This window comes from Microcebus murinus, chromosome 18, assembly GCF_040939455.1.
Source record: "Microcebus murinus isolate Inina chromosome 18, M.murinus_Inina_mat1.0, whole genome shotgun sequence".
Taxonomy (NCBI): Eukaryota; Metazoa; Chordata; class Mammalia; order Primates; family Cheirogaleidae; genus Microcebus; species Microcebus murinus.
In genome coordinates, this window is record NC_134121.1 from 3,675,976 (window position 1) to 3,701,176 (window position 25,201).

The 25,201-nt window shown below is 36.6% G+C and overlaps 1 protein-coding gene across 14 annotated transcripts in view; it reads left to right on the top strand.

The window, feature by feature from the left end:
* Positions 1-25,201, top strand: part of NCOR1 (nuclear receptor corepressor 1) — a 159,346-nt gene that overhangs the window by 91,551 nt on the left and 42,594 nt on the right. For 11 of the 14 annotated variants that reach the window (XM_075994021.1, XM_012737872.2, XM_075994019.1 and 8 more), the window contains 4 exons: positions 5,000-5,540; positions 8,055-8,184; positions 12,658-12,853; positions 18,850-19,010. In XM_075994021.1, the coding sequence (XP_075850136.1) occupies positions 5,000-5,540; positions 8,055-8,184; positions 12,658-12,853; positions 18,850-19,010 (1,028 nt within the window). The remainder of the gene's footprint in view (positions 1-4,999; positions 5,541-8,054; positions 8,185-12,657; positions 12,854-18,849; positions 19,011-25,201) is intronic. The other 3 variants (XM_012737880.2, XM_075994020.1, XM_012737881.3) reach the window with 1 other exon arrangement.

The following is a 25,201-nucleotide window of genomic DNA, read 5'->3' on the forward strand; positions in this document are numbered from 1 at the left end:
CATCACAGATTACTATATATTGGGTGGCTTAAACCACAGAAATTTGTTTTCTCACAGTTCTAGCAGCTAGAAGTCCAAGCTCAAGGTGCTGTCAGAGTTGCTTTCTTGTGAGCACTCTCTTCCTGGCCTGCCAGATGGCCAGCGGCCTCCTTACCTTGTCCTCACATAGTGTTTCCTCTGTGCAGGCACACTTCTGATTCTCTTCCTCTTATAAGGACAACAGTCCTACTGTTGGAGTAGAGCCCAGCTTTATGACCTCATTTAGCCTTAAATGCTTCCTTAGAGGCCCTGCTCCAAATCCTGTCACACTGGGGGTTAGGGCTTCAACATCAGAATTTTAGGAGGGGACACAATTCAGTTCATGACAAAACCCAAGCCTCTCATCATAAACATATTTATATCAGCCTATCCCAAAACCCAAGCACCAAAGTCTGATTTTTTTCCTTCTGTTTTCTTCCTGTTACTTTGCCTTAGTGTGAAACATTTTTCAAATTGCTAAGTATGGTATTAAATGAAATGTCCATCTGATCAGGAGTAGGATGGCACGGTCACATCCTGTTCAATCATTCATGTGGTTGTCTTGTGACATCTAGAATAGTTTTCCTATTAATAGGAAATGAACTTTGCTAGTAGAATTGTGGGATCTCTCTTCATTTTTCTTTTTGACTTAGCTTCAGTTAGAAAGTGTCAAGGAAAAGAACATAAATGTGGTTTACACGACCTATGATTTCACACTTACTGCTAATCTAGCCAAGAACCTACAGCTGCACAGTTTATTACGTGGCAAGGCTCTTGCCAATGGAAGAAGGAAATCAACTGCTGAAGAGAGGATTCCTATGTCTGCTATCCTAATACACATCTAAGTGGGTGATTCTGTCTCATGATTAGAAGAATTAAATCAGAAAGACTGAAACTTCACCAACATGTGGATTTGCTCTTTCTTCTTATTCTAAATCATTCTTTAAGTTTTTTCTTTTTTTAATTTTTAGGAAAAAAGATAATGTTTGGCTGGTGCTTGGTGAAGCGTTATGCTTTGGAAATATTCCTAGTCTTTTGTGGCTTAGAAGAAGATAATTGAAAAAGTATTCATGTCAAACGATGTCATCTGCACTTAATACATAATCACTAACATGTCTTCTAATATTTTGAAGATAAATGGCTTGTCAGTTTGCCCTTGGATTTGGGGTTTTCCATCACTATATAAATAGAAATGAAGGTTAAGTCAGGCTTTTCATTAGCGTTTCATCATCTTGACAGCATCTTTCACTAATGGTAATTGCTACTATATATTAAGACCTTGTTACGTGTGAGGTATTGTTCTGAGTTTTTATTTGTTTATGTGTCTTTTGTTTTTATTTTGGGGACTTGGACTCTCCTCTGAACTCCAGACCCATATATCTACCTACCTACTCAATATTTGCATTTGGATGCCTAACAGCCATCGCAGACTTAACCTCTAAAGCAAACTTTGTTTCTCCACCACCACAAGTTGCTTTTCCCTGTGTCAGTAAATGTTACTTTGGTAACATGAATTCTCTTTCCCTCATATGTCATATCCCATATGAGGTCTGTCAGTAAATCTTACCAGCTTTCTTTAGCTTTTTTGGAATTGGATACCTGTGTCCATTGCTGTTGCCCTGGTTCCAAGCTGCCGTCCTCTCCATTACAGTAGCTTTTTGATTGGTCTCTTGTTACTTTTATTCCATTCTATATTTTTCTTCTATACAGCAGCCAGAGTGATCCTTATACAATGTACATATATCATGTTTCTACTCATTGTGACTCATGAGGCTTGACATGAACTTCCTTTGTATGTCTGTGAACTTTCTGCTCCCTCTCACTGCTCTACCCACACTGTCCTCTTCACTGTTCCTGAGCAAACACCTGGACTTCAGGGGACTTTGCACTTTTTAAATCCTCCACCTAGAATGTTCTTCCCCAGGATGTGCCCAAGGCTCATTCTCTCATTTCGTTGAGGTCTCCACTCTGAGGTCACCTGGATTATATAATAGCTTCTCACCCACTGCTCCCCCTGTTTTGTTATTTAGTCACTGCACTTAACTACCACCTGATGTATCAACATATTTATTGTTTATTGTCTGTTTTACACTAGAATGTGGGCTCCACAAGAACATCTGCTTTACTTTTTTTTCCCACTGCCATGTCCCCAGTACCTCAAATAGCTCCCTGCACAGACTAGATGCTTCATACATATTTGAATGAAAGAAAATGAATTTGTAGAGGTTTTTAAATATTGTCGTGTGTTAAAGTTTTTTTTTCTCAGCTGGTAACTTAAGTTTTGATTTTATTTTTTACCATACAAATAACATATTTATAACTTTATAGCTTTAGAGTTTCCTATTTTACTTAAGATGCTTCTACATATTTCTTAAAGTTGCATATATCTTGTACTAAATCATCTTCTAACCATTTTTAAAATCTTTGTTTCATCTGGAATTATTTTTCTGTGTAGAATAAGATGAGTCCCAAGGTTTTCTTCCAGAGAGCCAGTTCTGACAGAAGTTTTATTAAATAAATCATCCTTTACCCAATAATTTAAAATATACTTTTGATAATCTTCCCATATATGTTATGATCTATTATTGGAAAGTGTTTTTTGTACCACTGATATATTTTGTCTGTCACTGTGGCAGTTCTAAATATATTTTAATACGCCATCTTTATAGTCAGTTTGAATATCTGGAGAGACAAGTCTTCCCTCTTTCTACTTTTCATAATTTTCTTGGATTTTTCTCAGAGACTTTTTCTTCTATATGAACTATAAATTGGTTTATGTAGCTTAAGAAATTTTTCTTAGAAACCATTTGGATTCTCATTGAAAGTATGTTATATGTATATTAGGGAGATTTAAATTTATGTTGTCTATTTTAAGAAAATGTGAAAGTTAATGCTGCAGTGAACATTTCTGTATATTATTTATAACAGGGAAAATTGGAAGTAGCCCAAGGATCCAGTAACAGAGGAAATTTTAAGTAAATTTAAGACCTTGTCACAACCATTTATTCACTTTATAATTCAGCCAGTATTTGAGTCTACTGTGTGCCAGGCACAGTGCTTTACACTAGTACTTAAATGATCATCAAAATCTATGATCTCTGCCCTTATGAAGTTCATAGCCAAGTAGAAGAAATAGGCAGTAACAAAATAATTGTGAATAAATGTAAAATTGTAACTGTAACCAATACATATGTTATAAAAGCTATAATGGCTAAATATTGTTAAGGTAGCTGTGAAAGACTTTTTAAAGTATGTGATGATTGAGCTGATATCCAAAGGAAAAGTAGGTGAAAGAGCCTTTCAGCAGCGTGAATGGCACGTATAAAGTCTTTGTGGTAGAGGATGCATGAGGCATTCAGAAAACGAGAAGCCAGTGAGACGTGAATAGAAAGAGCTGGGCAAAAGATTAAACTGGAAGGGAGCCAGTTAGGCAGGACCTGGTAGGCCACACTGACAATTTTGAAACTTTATCCTAAAAGTAATGGGATTCCACTGAAAAGTAATGGGGTACCTGAGACAGATAGGAGATTGAGTTATGATAAAATTTGGTTTTTAAAAAGATAACTCTAGCTATATTGTAGAGAATGGTCTGAGGTGGAAGATAAGAGGAGTTGGTTTGGGGCTAAAGTGGCAGCTTTGAAGTTGAACAGAATTGGTTGGATTCAAGTGATATTTTTAGAGAGAAAATTAGTAAGACTTGTTGAGGGTATGGGGGCAAATGAGAGGAGAGTTTACAAAATGACTCCTAGGTTTCTGGTTTGTGTAAGTGGATGCTAAACACTAGAAAAGAATCCAGTGTGGGAGTATTGGTTACAGCTCCAGTGCAGGACAGATTGAATTTATGATTCCTTTGAGTTGTCTAGGCAAAGAGGTCAAAAGCACTAAAAGTATATTTTATAAAATTAAATGATGTGGGGAAAGACCTGTGTTACAACATTAAATTAAAAATCTGTGAAATATTATCCTAGAGCTTTACTGTCCAGTGTGGTAACCACTAGACACATATAGCTATCAAGCACTTGAATGTGGTTAGTCCAAACTGAGAAATGCTGAAAATGTAAAATGTACATCAGATTTGAAGACTTAGTACCCAAAAAAGGTAATGTTCCTATCAATTTTCAATTACATGTTGAAATAATATTTTAGACATATTGGGCTACTGAAATAAATTGTTAAAATAAATTTTACACATCTCTTTTTACCTTTTTTTTTTTTTTTAAAGAGACAGAGTCTTGCTCTGTTTCCCAGGCTAGAGTACAGTGGTGTGATCGTAGCTCTCTATAACCTCAAACTCCTGGGCTCAAATGATCCTCCTGCCTTGGCCTCCCAAGTAGGTAGGACTACAGGTGTGGGCCATAGCACCTGGCCAATATCTTTTCTTAATTTATTATTTTTTTGGTAGATACAAGGTCTCACTATGTTGCCAGACTGGTCTGGAACTCCTGGGCTTAAGTGATTCTCTAATCTTGGCCACCCAAAGTGCTGGGATTATAGATGTGAGGCCACCACCCCTGGCCTCTTTTTGTTTTTTTGATGTGGCCACCAGAGAATTTAAAACTGTTAAATTAAATGTTTTAAATGATTCACCATTGTATTCCTATTGGACAAGTTGTTCTAGAATGTCAGCCTAACTGAGTAAATAGAAATTCATAGAAAGAGGCTTGTAGAAATGCACCAGAGTGTCACCATTTATGGGAGTGCTTTTCGTTTAGTTTTGTTCCATCTTTCTTCAAATTTCATATAAATTATTTTTGGACATTAAAAGGTTTTTACACTTTCAGTTTCAGAAGGTCAAGATAATTTGATCTTTTCACTTTCATATTCTATAGAAAACTTTGGCTTTCCCAATGGCAGTAGATACTTCAATGAGGTCATCAAAGGAGTATAATTTATCGTAAACAACCACTTTCAAGCATGGTTTCTGTCACCATCTGAAACCTGTTCATTATCAGATTTTTTATGCCGTATCATTATCTTTAAGGTGCTGAAAATAGTTCTGATACAGAAAGTGCTCCTTCTCCTTCACCAGTTGAAGCTGTCAAGCCCAGTGAAGACAGCCCTGAAAATGCTGCTTCTGAACCTGTGGCTGAGCTTGAGTCCACCACTGAAACTGCACCTGGTGCGTCTCCCCCTTCAGCAGCTCCAAGTACAAAACCAGCTGAAAATGAAAGTGTGGAGACCCAGGGGAATGACAGCATCGGCATTGAGACCTCAGAGCTGATGGAGGTAGATCCTCAGGAGCGCAGTGCCGACGTGAGTTCTGTTCTTGATCCTCCGACCACTACCAAAGCAGACTCCGTGGATGTTGAAATGAGGGTGCCAGAAAACAATGCATCTAAAGTTGAAGATGATACCAAAGAAAGAGACTTGGAGAGAGCCAGCGAAAAGACAGAGCCTAGTGATGAAGATTTGGTGGTGGCTCAGCAAGTAAACGCCCAGAGGCCTGAGCCCCAGTCAGATAATGATTCCAGTGCCACATGCAGTGCTGACGAAGATGTGGATGGAGAGCCAGAGAGACAGAGGTGAGACTCGTTCCTTAAATTCTATCCTATTATTCTGCTGGCTGAATCACAGAATGGTGCTGGCTGCAGTGATGATGCTTTATAAATACCAGCAAGTTACAGGTAGTCCATGTGAAGTTAATATTGGGCTGTGATGCTGTTCATCTGTTTAAATAACGAAGAATAATTGTGTAATCATTATTTTTTTAATGACACAGATTACAAATTTTTTCTACATCTGTCTTGCTATATGTATTCTAAATGATAGCAAAAAGGGGTACTTCTGCTAACAGAGTCGTAAATAAACCACGGATGCCTGTGCCTGAGGATGACAGCAGTGGGACGTAGTGAGAAGGTAGAGAAAGGGATCACAGGGCTGCAGGTGTGCGTTTCCCTAAGACTGCAGCCTCAGGCAAGGCCTACCTTTCCCTACATATTAGATGTAAGAAAAGGCTGAAAAGAGAAACATTTTAAGTGTTCTGAAAATATTTTAGAAAGCATAATTTAGATGCAAGTTAATGGTAATTATAATAACCACTTTTTTATATGTTAAAATTTTAGATTGTTCATATTTGTAATTTAAAATACCAGGTATAATGCAAATGAATTTATAGTTACTTTAGTCATTAAAGGTAAATCAATAATATAAAAAATACATCATATCTTTATGGTTTTTATAAAAATTACAGTAAAAAGGTATATTTTACAGGAATAGATACTACTTTATTTAATTTTCTAGTGTTTCCTTTTTCTTCAAAGAAATGGAACCACCTACAATCATAGTAGAATGTTGGATTAGTGGAGATTCTAGAAGTGAATTCAACTAAAACAGCATTTAATCTTATACCCAAACTCTGCCTTTCTTTTCCTTTTTAATAAGAAAGAAACAAACCACTCAACAGTCAGCCAGGTTCTAATCAAAGTTCAGCTTTCATAGTGTCTTGATGTCACTGTACTTTCAGTTCATATCCAATATATTTTATATCTTATATACTTTAGAATGATATATACTTTATACTCGGATATATACTTTATATCAGATCTTATATACTTTAGATCCGATATGAGAATAATAATAGCATCACAGTGATGATTCCTCAAAAGGGGTTTTTGTGTGGTAAGTGCTAGAACTTTCATCAACGGCAAGTGAAATAAGTGGTTCTGCTTAACCATGGTCATACCAGAAAATTCAGCTATCTAGGGCACTCCTCTTCCTTCATCTAACAGTAATCTAGATTTTATTTTAATGATCTCAGTCTTTAAATGGAACAGACATAAATGGATTCAAGCTGGTAGTCCGTTTTTGAGCATTCTTTAATGAAACATCTCATCTGAAATAAGGATTATCTTTATTTCCAATGTTGGTTGTGGTAACTGCACATAAAGGAAAAATTAGGATCACAGTGATTTTAAAGGATAAGCATCCTAAGAGATGAATGCGACAGTGATCTTGAAATTCAGAAATTCCCTGTAAAAATATGGTGGTTTCTGAATGACACCCTAAAGTCTCCATTGCTTCCAAACTATTGAAGTCACACTTCCAGTTTTCTACAGCTTTAATATCATCTTTGTTCTTTATGTAATATGTAAATTTTCTTTTATACATTCCAATTTTCTTACCAATTTATACATTTTAAAATGTTTATCTTCCCCCAGTGACTGCGACAACTTTGGGAAATATGACCAAGCCCATAAGGCATGACACTAGTGTATAATTTCCCCAAGTTCATATAGGAGGCATCCTGAACATGAGAGTAGGTGTTGGAAACAAGGGAACTGGCAGGGATGGTGGTGAGCAGAGGAGTACGTGGGGGACAGTCACTGCTATGGGGGAGTGCCGGTTCAAGTACTATGATTAGTACTTGATTTTAATACCTTGTTTTTTCTTGTATCCTCGTGTGTTGGACTTGGGTTAGGGAGTACTAGGGCATATGGAAGAGAAGGGCAGGAAACTTCTGAATGTGGTGACCTTGTGGAAGAATTCTTTCATGTACCTCAAGTTTATATCCTTAGTGCATTGCTTTTTCAAATGGATTCATTTTGATGAGTGATGATGATTGTCAGTTCTTTTTTTTTTTAATGAGAAACTAGAGCCTGGAATTTCGGATGAAATTCTTAATTTTAAAAAAGTGACATCTTTTTCAAATATTTAAAAAAACTCTGTGATCCCAACAAAACATCTTACAACAGGCAACTAGTTTTTAACCTATGTTTGTATGTTATTGGTAAGTTAGCAGTAAACAGTTTTTAATAGCCTTTGTCCAGATTGTTTTGTTGGTTAGATATAGATGATTAAATGTAGATAAATTTCAGCCTGAAAGTCAATATTAGGTTTCTTTATCTGAAAGATTAACACCATAGGTTCCTTTTTCCTTGCTGTTCAAATGTCTTACAAAGGCTAATGTGATATCCATTGTGTCTGTGTGTGTATGTGTATGTATATATTAACTTGGAAGGAATTGTGGTGACTATATGTTTGCAATCTTAAATAAAAATGTATTCATTTGTGTGTTTTTTTTAAATTGCCAACTGCAGAATGTTTCCTATAGACTCAAAACCTTCATTGTTAAGCTCCACTGGATCTATGCTAGTCTCATCCCCAGTGAAACCCAATCCACTGGACCTGCCACAGCTTCAGCATCGAGCTGCTGTTATCCCACCAATGGTAAGTTTTCAGTGTAAGAAAAGTAAGATTGAAAGACAGAGACTTCTATAGACATATTTCCTTCTCTTCTTTAATTGTTTCTTGATTTTAAAAAATTGTGGTAAAAAACGCATAACCTAAAATTAATCATCTTAACCAACTTTAAGTGTATATAGAGTTCAGTTTTCTTAAGTGTGTTCACATTGTTGGGAAACAGATCCCCAGAACTTTTTCATCTTTCAAATCTGAAACTCTATACCAATTAAACAACAACTCCCCCTTTCTTTTCGTAGCCACTGCTAACCACTTCTTAAGCATAAGAAGTGTACCAAATAGGCAGGTTTTGTCCTCACACCCACCAATTCTCCAACTCTCTGGACATCAACTGGATGTCGTACAAATCAGTTCAGTTTCAACACTGGCTATCCTGAGTTACCATAAGACACCACTTGTGTATTGGGTCCCTAGGTTACCCACACTTCTGTCCAACTAGGTTAAAAATCAGAGGCTCCCCTAACTCTCCTTGTCAGGTTCCTTAATTTGCTAGAATGGCTCACAGAACTTAGTAAAGTGTTTTACTTACTGTTACTGGCTTATTAGGAAGGAGTACAACTGAGAACAGCCAAATAGAAGAGGTGCATAGGCACGGTATGTGGAAGGAATGTGGCACATCCATGCCCTCTCTGAGCCTGCCACCCTCAGCACCTCTGTGGGCTCATCAGCTTGGAAGCTCTCCGAACCCTGTCATTTAGGGATTTTTTTGGAGGTGCCATTAGATAGGCATGGCTGATTAAATCATTGGCCATTGGTGATGAGTGTGTGAATCTCCTCCCCCTCCCTTCCCTGGCGGTCAGGCATGGGGTGGGCTGGGTAGAGCTGAAAGTTCCAGCCTGAGGGTATCTAGGGGTCCCAAGCTGCCAGTTATCTCATTAGCATGTAAAAGACACTCTTATTGTCCCGAAGTTTCTAAGGATTTGGAAGCTTAAAGAAAGGTCTTTGGGAAAAAGACTAAATATTCCATTTTTATTATATGACACTTTATATATATGAAATCACACAGTGTTTGTATTTTTATGACTGGCTTATTTCACTCATCATTATGCCCCCATGGTTTATCCATGTTGTAACATGTGTCAGAATTTCTTTTTTAAGGCTGAATAATATTCTATTGTATGTGTTAATATATATCACATTTTATTTATTCATTCATCTATCAGTGGACATATGGGCTGCTTCTACCTCTTGGCTATTATGAATAGTACCACTGTGATCAGTACTTGATTTTAATACCTTGTTTTTTCTTGTATCCTCGTGTGTTGGACTTGGGTTAGGGAGTATTAGGGCATATGGAAGAGAAGGGCAGGAAACTTCTGAATGTGGTGACCTTGTGGAAGAATTCTTTCATGTACCTCAAGTTTATATCCTTAGTGCATTGCTTTTTCAAATGGATTCATTTTGATAAGTGATTAAAATGGTCATTTCCAACTTAAGAAAATAAACCCAAAAGAAATATAATGCTCCAGCCATAAATATCAGTAAGTCCTGTTTTTGTTTATAACCATAGCAATAAGAAGCAATAAAACAGTAATAAAGGCCGGGCGCGGTGGCTCACGCCTGTAATCCTAGCTCTCTGGGAGGCCGAGGCGGGCGGATTGCTCAAGGTCAGGAGTTCAAAACCAGCCTGAGCAAGAGCGAGACCCTGTCTCTACTATAAATAGAAAGAAATTAATTGGCCAACTGATATATATATAAAAAAATTAGCCGGGCATGGTGGCGCATGCCTGTAGTCCCAGCTACTCGGGAGGCTGAGGCAGAAGGATCTCTCGAGCCCAGGAGTTTGAGGTTGCTGTGAGCTAGGCTGACGCCACGGCACTCACTCTAGCCTGGACAACAAAGCGAGACTCTGTCTCAAAAAAAAAAAAAAAAAAACCAGTAATAAAATAAATGCATAACTAGGTTTTGAATATTTAGGATGAATTATAGAAAATTATATTTAAAAAGAATTGTAGAGATTATGGCTAATGTCTATAATTCCAAGTCTAGTTTATTTTACCTTAATAATCTCTATAAACTCTAAGTCTATTTTATTTACTTTTTACCTTAATAATCTGTACAAAATTGACTCATTTTTGTTTTTTTTCTTTTTTTGAGACAGAGTCTCACTTTCTTGCCCAGGCTAAAGTGAGTGCTGTGGCATCAGCCTAGCTCACAGCAACCTCAATCTCTTGGGCTCAAACAATCCTACTGCCTCAACCTCCCAAGTAGCTGGGACTACAGGCATGTGCCACCATGCCCGGCTAACTTTTTGGTGTATATATATTAGTTGGCCAATTAATTTCTTTCTATTTATAGTAGAGATGGGGTCTCGCTCTTGCTCAGGCTGGTTTTGAACTCCTGACCTCAAGCAATCCACCCACCTTGGCCTCACAGAGAGCTAGGATTATGGGCGTGAGCCACTGCGCCTGGCTAAAAATTAACTCATTTTTGATACTCAATTCCAATCTTGGGTACTGTTCTTTTCCTTAGTTCCTCTTGTATTATTTCAAATATTTATTTACTTATTTAGATATTTATTTATTTAAAGCTCTTATTAAAAATTTTTATTTCCTGTCACATGACAATTAGTAAAAGATGCTGATTGTGTGCTTGTGATAGACTCACAAAAAATCATTAAGCAATTATTCATTGATTCATTGAAATAGACACTTACTAAGTGACTAGTTTAAGACAACATTGTTAATTCTGTATGGAATATTTATATATTACAAAGCCTGATTTCAAAAAACTTAGAGAGTGGTCTGGATAATAAGGCATAGAAAAAATTATAGGGCTGGGTACGCTGGCTCATGCCTGTAATCCTAGCACTGAGAGGCTAAGGCAAGAGGATCCGCTTGAGCTCAGGAGTTTCAGACCAGCCTGACCAAGAATGAGACCCCATCTCTACTAAAAAAGAAAAGAAAAGAAAAGAAAAGAAAAGAAAAGAAAAGAAAAGAAAAGAAAAGAAAAATATTATAATAAAATCTGAAATTAATTAAAATGTAATGTTCTATTACATAAAAAAAAATACTAAGTGTTTCAGAGAAGAAGGAGCTTCTTCTTACTTAGAAACTTAAGAAGACTCCAATAATGTTTTGGTTGGACCAAAACACATTTCCATTTGGCTTTATAGCAAAAGGAAAGTCATGTTTACACGTAAATCAAAACAAGGCAAGAAAGTTACATGTATGTTTTGGGACCAGTGAAAATTCCTACTTATGGTAGGGGGAAAAACTGTGGAAGTCTTTAGATAACAGGTTCTGTAAAAGTCACATCTCTCATTATTCATGAAGTATTTATCATGGACCATGTTTGGTGCTTTTATTTAGTATTGTACAGAATGGCTTGGATTCTCTCCTTTGTGAAGTGGGAAAGATAGAAAACAAATAAGGAAACAAACAATTGCAAATTGTGGCAAGTGCTATGTACTGTGAAAGAATTGAACAGGATGCAGTGAGAAGGAAAACAAGGAGAAAATCACTATGTTTTATTGCATGGTCAGGGATAGCCTGTCTGAAGAAGGAACTGTCCATTCTGTCCTGAAGAGAATCGTTATGTTCATGAATTGGTTATGGGAGAGGAGGAGATTGATCAGTCAAGGATAATTTGCCAGGTTTCTGGCTGAAGCAGCTGAGGTTCCATTTCTAAGATGAAGAATATTGAAGAAGCATTGAGTTTAGAAAATGAAAAGTTCCATTTTGAATAGAGATATCCAAGTGGATTTGATAGACAATTTTATATATGAGTGTGGAACTTGCAGAAAGTGTCTTTAAAACAGAAAATTTGGCCAGGTGCAGTGGCTCACATATGTAATCTTAGCACTTTGAGATGCCAAGGTGGGAGGATTGCTTGAGGCCAGGAGTTCAAGACCAGCCTGAGCAAGAGTGAGAGCCCCATCTCTGCAAAAAATAGAAAAATTAGCCAGGCTTGGTGGCGCACACCTGTAGTCCCAGCTACTCAAGAGGCTGAAGCAGGATGATCGCTTGAGCCCAGCAGTTTTAGGTTGCAGTGAGCTATGATGATATCACTGCGCTCCAGCCAGGGCAACAGAGTGACACCCTGTCTCTTAAAAAAAAAAAAAAAAAAAAAAAAGAAAGAGAAAAATGTATGGGTCATTAACATATGCGTGATATTTAAATCAGAAGATGGATATGATGCCTGGTAAGAAACATAGAGAATAGGGGTTGGAGCCCAAGGCCAAGCCACAAGGGCCTTGGCAACCGTAATTTAGAATCAGATGTGTTTTGATTTCTCTTACTACAGCTTTTGTGATTTATTTTTTATGTAATTCTGAAAGAAACTAACATTTTAAGCATTATTCTTAAAGAAATACTTTGATTAAAAATGGTAAAATCAGTTCAACCAGTAATATGACAGAAATAAGCTTTATTTATGATAGGTGGTAATTATCTTTACATTGGCCATTGGCACATTTAGATCTTTGTTTTCTTCCTGTAGGTTTCCTGCGCCCCATGCAATATGCCAGTCGGAGCCCCGGTGAGCGGCTATGCTCTCTACCAGCGCCACATCAAAGCAGTGCATGAGTCGGCACTCCTGGAGGAGCAGCGGCAGAGACAAGAACAGATGGAGTTGGAATGTAGACGTTCTGCAAGTCCGTGTGGTGCATCCAAGAGTCCAAACAGAGAATGGGAAGGTAGGTAGATAAAGCTGTCACCACAAAGAACTTCTCTGAGTAGAAACCAAGTGAAACCCAAAAATAGTGTCCTTTGTAAGTTATTAGCATATCAATTGATTTATTACATTTGTCCCTAACAAATATGGTTCCTTAAATTGACCTCAGGGAAACTACTAAGGAATGAAGTAGTTTCATTCCTTAGTAGTAACAATCATTCTGGCAGTAACATTTTTAATAGCCTTCTAGTGAATATGAATTTTCTGATAGTCATCTTTATGCTGGCAGACTTTATAAATAAAGTCCTACATTATGCTCCATTCATCTAAATTTTCAGAGTAAGTGAGAATTGTTGTCCTCTTCTTGAAGTAAATCACCTGTGACGTGCAATATTCTAATTCTCTGATAGAATGAGAGACAACTTTGTGCAGTAGATATTGCCAGTCAGACACTGGTTCAACCTTCACCCTGCCATTTGCCAGCCTTGTGGCTATGGGCAAGTGACTTAACCTTTCATAGCTTTGGTTTTCTCATCTGTAAAGTAAAAACAATATATATCTACCTTGCTGGTGTTGTAAAGTTAAGAAAGAATGAACATTCATTATTATTGTATAACACATGGCTCAGCATTATTTTATATATAATATAGTATATTGTTATATACTAATTAATATATTAGTGTTAATTATAGAACTACCTTCATCCAAGGCATATACACAGTATGATAGACTATGGAGGTACCTGTTATTGTTATATCACTGTTATTATTTCAAATGACAGATTTGAGTTGGTACATGCTCTTTTAGTTGGTGTGTGATACACTTTTACTTTCTTTAAAAAAAAGATTATTATTTCTAAATTTTAATAAATTATTCTGACTTGGTTATAAGAATTGGCACATGTATTCTGGTTGATCCTGAACTTATGGTCCACTAACATGCTACAATATGCTTAGAATATAAGAATACTAAAATTGTCTTCGAATGATTCAGAGAACTCTTCACAGTACCTTATGTAGATAAGTAAGAGCTATTAGCTTTAGCATGCCCTGGATTCATGGGCTATATTTAGTATAAAATAGAAACTATGGTATTTAAATGATCTTGTTGACTCCCTACCCTCTGCCCAAATTACACTAATAATGAGTTATTAGTTATATAACACACTGAACCTCTTATGTTAGAGTTTTAAATGTAAACTTGTTAGTATTTTAAACATAAATCTTGTGCTCGTGAAAATGTGAACCAGAATGATAGTACCCACCAGCATATATAACAGGTGCTACATGAACATTTCTTGGATAAGAGTAGAAATGTTGCCGTGAAGGAATGAAAGATAGATGAGTGATATAATGGAGATTCTTTACCATGTTTCACCATAAGGTAGGAATGGACTCAGCAGAGGTGTTTGTCTTTTGAGCATTCCAATTATGAGGAAATCTGTCAGTGGAGAATGATAAATTATAAAATAATTAAAAAATCTGTTGATCTTTTCCTTACATAAATGATTTAGTATAGATTTTGTGAGAAGTAAAAATGACATTCAAATGCTATAATTTGAAGTATAGCAAATGCTGTAATGTTGAATTTATGCCAAATCATAGTGTTATTTAGTTAGCAACATCTGGGTCATTTTAATATGGATATCATACAGTTACTTTAGAACCTCAGTATCTTTTCTTGGTCTGCTTTATAAAGTGAGTTGTATTTGAGAGCTGAAGAGATTGAACTAGGCTACCACCCAAAATTCTGAGAATCTAAACTGTGAATTGCATTTCTGTGTGATCAGTCATATTAATCCATGTAGTTTAGGTTTCAATAGTATTCTAAGTTTTAATCATACTGCATCGATCTTAAAAATGTAATTATACTTTTGATTAATATGACATTGAAAATTTGACAGTTTGGTTCAAGGTGACTCTCTAGAAAATTGTACAGTTGGTTACATTTTATCCTAAGGTTAGGTTTTGTTTTAGCTAATCTACCTGGTACAGTCATCTATTTTAAGTGCCTGAAGTCTCTCTTTGAGTTTATAGCTATCCTGTAGTTCAGCATATAGGATAATATTCGAAATAACATTTAAATGTTTGTGGAGAAACATTTAAATTTCTTGTGTGTAGAATGTTTGACACAAATATTTTAAATGTAACCCCATGGAACAGTTTACAGAAGGTTAAAAACAATGAAAATGTGTACCAATTATTGGTACAGTCCACCTGAATTAGGACGATGTTTTTTTAATGTGAATGATTTAAATAATTATTGTAGGCGTTCCCTTTTTAAATGCTTAAAGCCTCCCTGTAGAAAAGCTTGAACAAAACCTTAGAGAAAAATTTTCACTTAACCAGTAACATTTACACATGTTGATCTCTGCTTTACTGATAACTTTGAAGCTTCTTTCCTACAGTGAAGGAACCCAAACTTAAGCATGTAGAGGTAGAGTTAGAATTGAACTCCTAATGCAAGTTTAACAAAATCTGTTCAATCACAATAAAAGTTAATTCTTCTTTGTAATGGAACCTAGTTTATTGCATGTTTATTTTGTTGCTGTTGTTGTTTGTTTTTCTGGCTCTGGGTACATGGTGATTTAAATAGCTGTGTTTAGAACCATTAAATGCCCATCATTTTTTAAAAACACTAGTATGACCAGTGGCTTTTTTTTTTTTTTTTTACATAATTATAAACTTACTGGAGATGATGAAAACAATCAGGCGTTACATTTTTTTTTTTTTTTTTTTTTGAGACAGAATCTCACTCTGTTGCCTGGGCTAGAGTGCTGTGGCATCAGCCTCGCTCACAGCAACTTCCAACTCCTGGGCTCAAGAGATCCTGCTGCCTCAGCCTCCCAGGCTGCTGAGACTACAGGCACATGCCACCATGCCCAGCTAATTTTTCTATATATTTTTAGTTGGCCAATTAATTTCTTTCTATTTTTTTAGTAGAGACAGGGTCTTGCTCTTGCTTGGGCTGGTCTTGAACTCCTGAGCTCAAATCATCCGCCTGCCTTGGTCTTCCAGAGTGCTAGGATTACAGGCGTGAGCCACCGCGCCCAGCCCAGGCATTAAATTTTTAATACAGTATCATGTTCAATTCTCTAGGAAGAAGAATTGATTTTCTTTTGAAGTTGGTTTATTTCATAAATGTGTTTACTCAGCAGTATAATCCATAATATAATCCATTATATATATGATATATATTATAATCATTATGTTATAATTGATTAGTTATAATCCATTATGTTATAATTGATATATTAATTAAATAGATTATAATATATATTAACATATATAATCCATTATATTAATGGATATAATGTAATCCATTACATTATATATAATGTAATATATAATTATATTATATATAATATCTTAATATAATCCATTATATTAACATAATCCATTAACTTAATATAATCCATTATATAATCCATTATGTTAATATAATCCATTATATTAATATGTCAAAGAAGGAAAGAGTACCATCATCTTAATAGACACCCCAGAGGTATCTGAAATCTAACACCCTGTCCTTCAGTGAGACACTGTTGCACTGTGTATATAGCTCAGGGTCTGGAATTATACTGCTTTTTAAAAATCCTTGGTAGTATGACTTTGGTTGTGTAGTTAGGTATGATTCTTCTGAGCCACAGCTTCCTCATCTGTAAAATGGTGTTAATAACCTCATTGATCATGAGGGCTAAATGAGATAATTCCTTTAATGCACAATGCCTAGCACTTGAATATTAGTTGATATTTCTATAATTGTTTCTGATTTTAAAAATATCTTAGTAAACTATTATTTAATATAGAGAAAAGAGGTTTAAGTATCTGGAGGGAGAAGACAAATTATTATTTACAAGATAAGAATATTTACCTAGAAAGCCTAAAAGAATTAATTGAAATGTTATGAGAGCTGAGGAAGTTTCATTAAGTTTCACAGAAAAAAATTGTTATACAGAAATCCATATCTCTCCTGTATATCTGCAATAATTAGTTATATATATAAACCCATATTTATGAAAGATGATTTTCTTAGCAACAGAATATAAAATACCTAGGAATAATTTTAACAAGCCTATCTGACAAAAACTAGGTTTCTCAATTAGAGAACTCATTATTTTATAATGTTGTCTCCTGTGTTTATTCATAAATTTAATACAAGTCCAGTGAAAATTCTAATGATACTATGTTTTAGGAGGAAGTACTCAAAATAATTTTAAATCTAGATCTATGTGGAAAGATGAATGGATGAGACTAGATAATGAAAAGAATAATAAAATGAGTGGGAATTTGTTTTGGCAGACATTAAAATGCTACAAATCTAAATGTTAGGGCTACAAAATGAGTTTCACTTGTGCTTTTATTGATTTTCAAAAATTGTATTATTATAATTTCATTTATAAAGGAAAAAATTATTTTTAAAGTCTTAATATGACTGCATTTATGGCATGCTCTTTAAATGTTTAAAGTTTTCTTAATATTTTATGTAGAGATAACTTACATGGTAAGTCATTTTCATTAGTATTATTGCAGTTATATTCATAGTTTTATAAGCTTGTATAGAATTTTTAGATTAGCTTGATCTACATCTTTTGAAAGGCTTCTTCCATTTCTTAATTAAATTTATTTCTCTGAATATTAAGTGGTGAGAGTAAGCTTCAACATGCTAATTATAAGAGTTGAAATCCTCACGGAGCTGACCTCTAATTCAGGCCAGACTTAAATTCACAGAATTGCTTTATAATCTGATGTTTGTCTGTTATGATTTTATCATGCATGAAAACAATTGATTATCCTTAAGACGAAAGAAAAGTTCTTTGTCCTTTAAAGGGAAAAATCATAATTGAATTTTGGAGGATTTTATTAGGTCATAGTAGTGTTGCACACATAAAAAATTTAGATCTATAGGACTTCTTAACCTCTCTGGGGGTGGATTCCTCCCCCCAGGAATTTTAGACCTTGATATTAGTATATGGGTAGATCTGCCCCTGGATGGTATGGACTTGGTCCTTTTACACCTGCTATTTTAATTTGGAGTTCTTCCCTTATTTTGATAACTTTAACTTTCATAGGGAAATCAGTCGCCTGTATGCCTTATGCTGAGGTCAGATGTGCTCTAGAGCAGGAAGCACAGGTGCACAGTACCGCAGCAAGGCCAGCCTACCGTGTAGGCTCTCTCCAAGAGGAGTCAGTAGAGCCGCTACACAGCCTGATATGCGCGCAGCCCACATAGTGTCCCGCCAGGTAAATACTGCTCCTCTGTGCAGTGGCTGCTGGCCATCTACCCACAGATGTTCCACGTGGTGGTTTAATGTTGTGAATGAACTGCTGGAACTGCTGTTCCAGGACATGTCTTTGCTTTTTCAGAATGACTTTCTTGTTTCTCAGCATTCCATCATCAGTTGCATTCAGTTGAATTCACTGGGCCACTGGGAAATTTGTGTTCACACATTTATACTGTGACATTGATTATCTTTTCTTTTAAGAATAGTACATGAATTTGTAAAAATCTTGAGATTCACACCCCCCCTCACTCCAGAAATTCAAGTGTTCAATGAGAGCCAGAATCAATAAATGTTTCTTAAATTATGCAGATGCAAAAAGACTGTTCGTCAGTCATGTCTGCATATTCTATAAAGTAGGAATATCAGCTCTTCCTAAGAAGCATCCTTTTTTCTCACCTCTCTTGTGAGGTCCAAAGAGTAGTGCCAAGAGATAAAAAATTATCAAAGACTAAAGTTTGCCTATGTGCTAAGCAGAATACTTTGAAATGAGCATCAGTTTGAAAGCTCTGGTTTGAAAGGGAGTTGAATATGTCAACCCCACAAATACCATTTTTGACTTGAATAAGTCAAGTGTTCAGTGAAAGAGAGATTTAAAATAGAAATGTTCATCCTTGGCTGCATCTTGCGTTTATAATTTAATTTGTGATTTAAAAATTCAGGAATGACTGAGATAGGTAGCATGTTGCAAACTAGGAAACTAACTACCTTTAATTCATTTTTTTTCCTTTTAAAAGTCCTCCAGTCTGCTCCACATCAAGTGATAACTAATCTCCCTGAAGGGGTTCGGCTTCCAACAACTCGACCAACCAGGCCACCGCCTCCTCTCATCCCATCATCCAAAACTACAGTGGCTTCAGAAAAACCATCTTTTATAATGGGAGGCTCCATCTCACAGGTAAAATGTCTTCTCTTCACAGTAGCTTTCTTGTTGAATATTGTTTCAATAAAATATTTTCTTCTTTCTCACACTAATTTGTCAAAATACTAAGAAATAATAATCTGTCTGGATGTGAAACTTGCAGAGACAGTGACCAGAAAATGTGGCAGTTGCTATACTCATGCCATACACAGAAACTTGAGATGTGTTATGTCCAGGTGGAAGGGCCGTGGAATACTACCTGGTTAACTGACCAAAGGCACATGTTTGCCCTGAAGTTTAGGGTCGTATATATTAAAATGGAATATTTTCAAATAGTAGAATATTTGTTCACTATTGTAAAGGCTCTAAATATTAAACTGTAGATAGGTGATACTATAGTTTATTCTGAGTTTACTTTGACCACTAAGTCTCTTTTTTCTGGTTCATTACTTTTTTTTTTTAATTGAGATACGGTCGATTCTTAACCATTCGATTAGTTTTGACTAAAGCGCACAGCCAGTGGCCATACCCCTGTCGAGTTATTGAACATTTCCCTCACTTCATAAGGTTTTCTCATACTCCTTCCTGCTCTCACCACCTGGAGCACAGCAAGCAACCACTCTTTAATTTCTGTTGTCGTAGATTAGTCTTGCATTTTCTAGAACTTCAAGTAAATGGAATCATACATTATATACTCTTTTGGGTCTGTTTTCTTTAACTCAGCATAATGGCTTTAGAGATTCATCCAGGATTTTGTGTAAACATTACTTCCTTCTTTTTATTGCTTAATAATACTCTATTATATGAACATACCAGTTTGTATGAACATACTAGTTTATCCATTCTCCTGTTGATGGAAACCTGAGCTGTTTCTAGCTTTTGGCTACTATGATAAAGCTGCCATGGACATTCTTATACTAGGTTCCTTGTGGACATATGTTTATACTTGTGAGAGGAATTTCTGGGTATATGTATGTGTTCCTTTATAATTTTCCAGAGTGGGTCTACAATTTTACACTGCCACCAGCAGTGTGCGAGACTTCTGGTTGCTTCATTTGCAATTGTCAGACTTAATTGGTATGTAATAATATGTCATTGTGGTTGTATTTTGCATTTCCCTCACAACAAATGATGTTGAGCACTTTTTCATATGCTTTTTGGCCATTTGTATGTCTGCCTGTGTGAAATGACTAAGTCTGATTATCTATTTTTATTGGGTTGTAGAGGTTCTTTATATATTATGATTGGAAGTTCTGTTAGATATATGTATTACAGGTATTTTCTCTATTTTTGGCTTGTCTGTTTATTTTCTTACTGGTGTGTTTTGATGAGCAGAAGTTTTAAATGTTGATGTAGTCTATTGATAAATTTTTTTCCTCCTATTATTAGCTCTATTTCGCTAAGAAATCTTTGCCTGCTCCAAGATTGTGAGATATTCTCCTGTGTCTTCTTCTGAAAGCTTTATAGCTTTAGCTTTTACATTCAGACCTATGAGTTGTCTCAAATTAATTTTTGTTTACAGTGTGAGGTCAGGATTGGCATTCCTTTTTCCATTTGGATTTCTAGTTCCAGTAACATTGATGAAAAGTCTTTCTCCTCATTTGATTGCTATGGTGCCTCTGTTAAAAAAATCACTTGACTGTATATGTTTGGGTCTATTTCCGACTCCTCTGTGCTGTTCATTTTAGAAACAGCAACATTTTTTTCTGTACTTGTCCATTCTTTTGTTATTACCACAGTCTTGATTACTGTAGCTTTATAGTAAGTCTGGAAATCATGTAGTGTAAATCTTCACTATTTTTGTTTTTCAAAAAGAGGAAGCAAGCAAGATTGTTGTTGTTCTACGTCTTTTGTATTTTAATATAAACTATATAATCAGATTGTCAATTCCTTTCCTTTTCCTTTTCCTTTCCTTTTTCCTTTCCCCTTTCTTTTCCTCTTTCCTTTCCTTTCCTTTTCCTTTCCTTTTTCCTTTCCCCTTTCCTTTCCTCTTTCCTTTCCTTTCCTTTTCCTTTCCCCTCTCCTTTCCCCTCTCCTTTCCCCTCTCCTTTCCTTTCCTTTCCTTTCCTTTCCTTTCCTTTCCTTTCCTTTCCTTTCCTTTCCTTTCCTTTCCTTTCCTTTCCTTTCCTTTCCTTTCCTTTCCCCTTTTCCTTTCCCCTTTTCCTTTTCCTTTTCCTTTCCCCTTTTCCTTTCCCCTTTTCCTTTCCCCTTTTCCTTTCCCTTTTTCCTTTCCCCTTTTCCTTTCCCCTCTTTTTTTTTTTTTTGAGACAGTCGCACTGTGTTGCCCGGGCTATAGTGCCATGGCGTCAGCCTAGCACCATGCCTGGCTAATTTTTTCTATATATATTTTTAGTTGGCCAATTAATTTCTTCCTATTTTTAGTAGAGATGGGTGTCTCGCTCTTGTTCAGGCTGGTTTCAAACTCCTGACCTTGAGCGATCCTCCCACCTTGGCCTCCCAGAGTGCTAGGATGACAGGCATGAGCCACCACGCCAAGCCCAATTTCTTTTCTTTTCCTTTCTTTTCTTCTTTCTTTTTCTCTTTTTCTCTTTCTTTCTCTCTCTCTTTCTTTCTCTCCTTCCTTCCTGCCTACCTATGCAAAATATTCCAGATCAATGAGTTTTAATCCTTATCTTCTTCCTCTTCTTCATCTTGGTTAATTTGGAAGTAATGCAATTCCTGATTCTCTTTGCTCTTAACAACTATGCACAACCATCACGTACATTATTCTTCTTCAAATAATTTTTGGTGAGCTATTTCAAATACCTTTTGGAAAAAGGCCCTTCAGAAATTACAATGATTTAACTCTTCCTTCTTTCGATGGTTACTACCCTTCCACCGTGATCCCAGCTTTTCCATTCACTTTAATTCTCTCTTGGAGAAACTGCTTAAAATTGGCAGCATCCATGATTCTATCTTCCACAGTGTAAGTGCATTGAAGGGTGAATTTCAGAACCTGCTTTTTTCACACTTTGCCACAGCTTTTTCATGGGCACTGTGGCAACATCAGAGGCAGAAACAATCAGTTTATCAATTGGGAAAAAGAAAAACCTGATAGAATTTTGGTTGAGATTACACTAAATCTATAGATCAATTTGGGATAGAAATGGAGATTTTAGCAACATCAAATCTTCTAATCCATGATCATAGATACCTTTCCATTTATCTAAATCGTTAATTTCTCTCAGCAGTGCTTTGTATTTTCATTTTAGAGGTTTTATATAAATTTTGTTTTATGTTTGGTTATTTGATCATTTTTATTTCTATAAATCATATTTTTAAAAACTGAATTTTCTAGTTCTTGCTAGCATATAGAAATACAAGTTTTTATATTATAACTTTGTCTCCTATAACATTTACTTAATGCTTCTAGTAGGATTTTTGGTTTTGTTTTGGTGTATTTCTTAGGATTTTCCATATATACATGTCATCTGCAGATAAATACAGTTTTACTTTTTCCTTTACAATTTTTATCCCTTTATTTCTTGTTTCATTGCACTGACTAGGCGAGAACTTTTAGTGCAATATTGAATAGAAGTGGTGAACTTGGACATGCATTTCTTGTTGCTGATCTTAGAAGACGGCATTCAGTATTTCACTATTAAATATAATGTTAACTATAGGTTTTTCTTACATGTCTTTCATTAGATTGAAGATGTTTCCTTGTATTCTTAGCTTGCTGAGAGTGGTCCCCTCCACCCCTCCATGTTTTTGAATTTTTTAACTCCAGAATTCTGTTTTGTTCTTTTTAAGTGATTTCTTTCTCCCTGTTTATATTTTCTCTTTGGTGAGACATCATTCTCATACTTTCCTTTAATTCTTTAGACATGATTCCCTTTAGTTCTTTGAATATATTTATAATAGCTGGTTGAAAGTCTTTAGTCCAAAGCTCAGGTGCAGTTTCTATTCACTGCTTTATTTTATGTGTATGGCTAACACTTTCTTGTTTCTTAGCATATCTTATAATTTTGGTCAAAAACTGGACATTTTACATAATGTGGCAATTCTGAAAATCAAGACAACCCTCCCCCACCCACCCCCACAACCCAGCTTCTTCTTGTTTCTGTTTCTTTTTGCTATTATTTATTTGCTTAGTGACTTTTCTGAACTCATTCTGTAAAATTTTTATTTGTCGTGTGTGGCCACTGAAGTCCCTACTTAGTTAGTTTAATGATCAACTAATTATTGGAGAAAGATTTCCTTAAATGTCTAAAACCAGTAGCCTCAGTCTTTGCTGAGGGGCCCTCTGTGTGTGTTGGGGCATGCCTTTACTCAGGCAGTTAGCAGCTCTGCTTGTCTTCACTTCCTGCTTTGCAGAGTCTTAAGGTCAGCCATAGGCGGGAGCTTATAGCCTTTTTATGTCTTTCCTAGGCATAGTCACATCCTTGCACATGGATATGGCCTTCTAGGTTCCCAGGAATGTGTTGGAGCTTTTCAAACCCCCTATGAACCTCTCATTCCCTGGCTCTTCCTTTTAAGTATTTTGGTTAGCCTATTGTTTGTCCCAGCTATTTTCTGCTATCTCAGGCCGTGGAGAAGTTAATTAGTTGCCTCTGATTGTTTTTGACAAGCCTGCACTTCCTCTACCCGTTCAAGTCAGGTCACATGAAGACAAATGGAGTCTCCCAGAGAACCACCAGACAAATCAAACAATGGCATTTGCCTGAGAATGAGGCTCTTAAGGGCCCCAACCTTGCTGTTCCATTTTTAATGGCTGCTAAACTGCTGGTTTGCACTGTGATTGTGGTGGGCTATTGGTTTTGAAAACTGCCATAGAGCTTGAGGCAGCTACTCCTTCTCCCTCCATTCTGAGGGAGAATGGGAATAGACCAAATTAAAATGCCAAAAAACTTCCTGTTCTTACCTAAATTCAGTTATTTTTCCTGAATAAATGCTCTTAGATTTATACAAGCCTTTGCTAATTTCCAGAGTTCTTTAAAAATTGATTCTTACCAGTTTTGCTGGTTTTCTTGTGCTTTTATGGAGGAGAGTTTTCAGAAGTCCTTATTAACTCTGCTGTATTTGCTGATAGCCCTCTCCATAGCATTTTTAAGAGGAATGAATGTTAATAATAGGAGCTTACATGTTGGGTATACTGTTTTAGTGCTTTATGTAATTTATTAATAGTAAATATTATCTATATATAATTTACAGTAATTTCAGAAGACATCCTATTCCCTTTAAAATTTTTTTTATTTTAATTTTTTTTAGAGATAGGGTCTCACTCTGTTGCCCAGACTGGAGTGTGGTAGCATGATCATAACTCACTGCAGCCTTAAACTCCTGGCTTCATGGGATCCTCCCAACTGCATCCTCCCAAATAGCTAGGATTACAGGCATGAGCCACTATACTCAGCTAAAAATTTTTTAAATTTAAGCAATCTATGATTTTCTTGCTTTACAAATATTATTCCCTCTCCTCTCCTCTCCTCTCCTCTCCTCTCCTCTCCTCTCCTCTCCTCTCCTCTCCTCTCCTCTCCTCTCCTCTCCTCTCCTCTCCTCTCCTCTCCTCTCCTCTCCTCTCCTCTCCTCTCCTCTCCTCTCCTCTCCTCTCCTCTCCTCTCCTCTCCTCTCCTCTCCTCTCCTCTCCTCTCCTCTCCTCTCCTCTCCTCTCCTCTCCTCTCCTCTCCTCTCCTCTCCTCTCCTCTCCTCTCCTCTCCTCTCTCCTCTCTCCTCTCTCCTCTCTCCTCTCTCCTCCCTCCTCCCTCCTCCCTCCTCTCTTCTCTCCTCTCCTCTCTCCTCTCCTCTCTCCCCTCTCCCCTCCTCTCTCCTCTCCTCTCTCCTCTCCTCTCTCCTCTCCTCTCCTCTCTCCATCCTCTCTCCCCTCTCCCCTCCTCTCTCCTCTCCTCTCTCCTCTCCTCCCTCCCCTCTCCCCTCCCTTCTCTCCTCTCCCCTCTCCCCTCCCTTCTCTCCTCTCCCCTCTCCCCTTCCCCCTCTCCCCCTCCCCTCCCCTCTCCTCTTCCACAGGGTCTTGCTCTGTTGCACAGGCTAGAGTGCCGTAGCATCATCATAGCTCTCTGTAACCCCCAACTCTTGGGCTTAAATGATCCTCCTGCCTCAGCCTCCTGAATAGCTGGGACTATAGGCATACACCACTATGCCCAGCCAAACTTTTATGTTTTTGTAGAGATGGGGTTCTCACTATTCCCCAGGCTGGTCCCAAACACCTGGCCTCAAGTGATCCTCCTACCTCAGTCTACCAAAGTATTAGCATTACAGGCATGAGC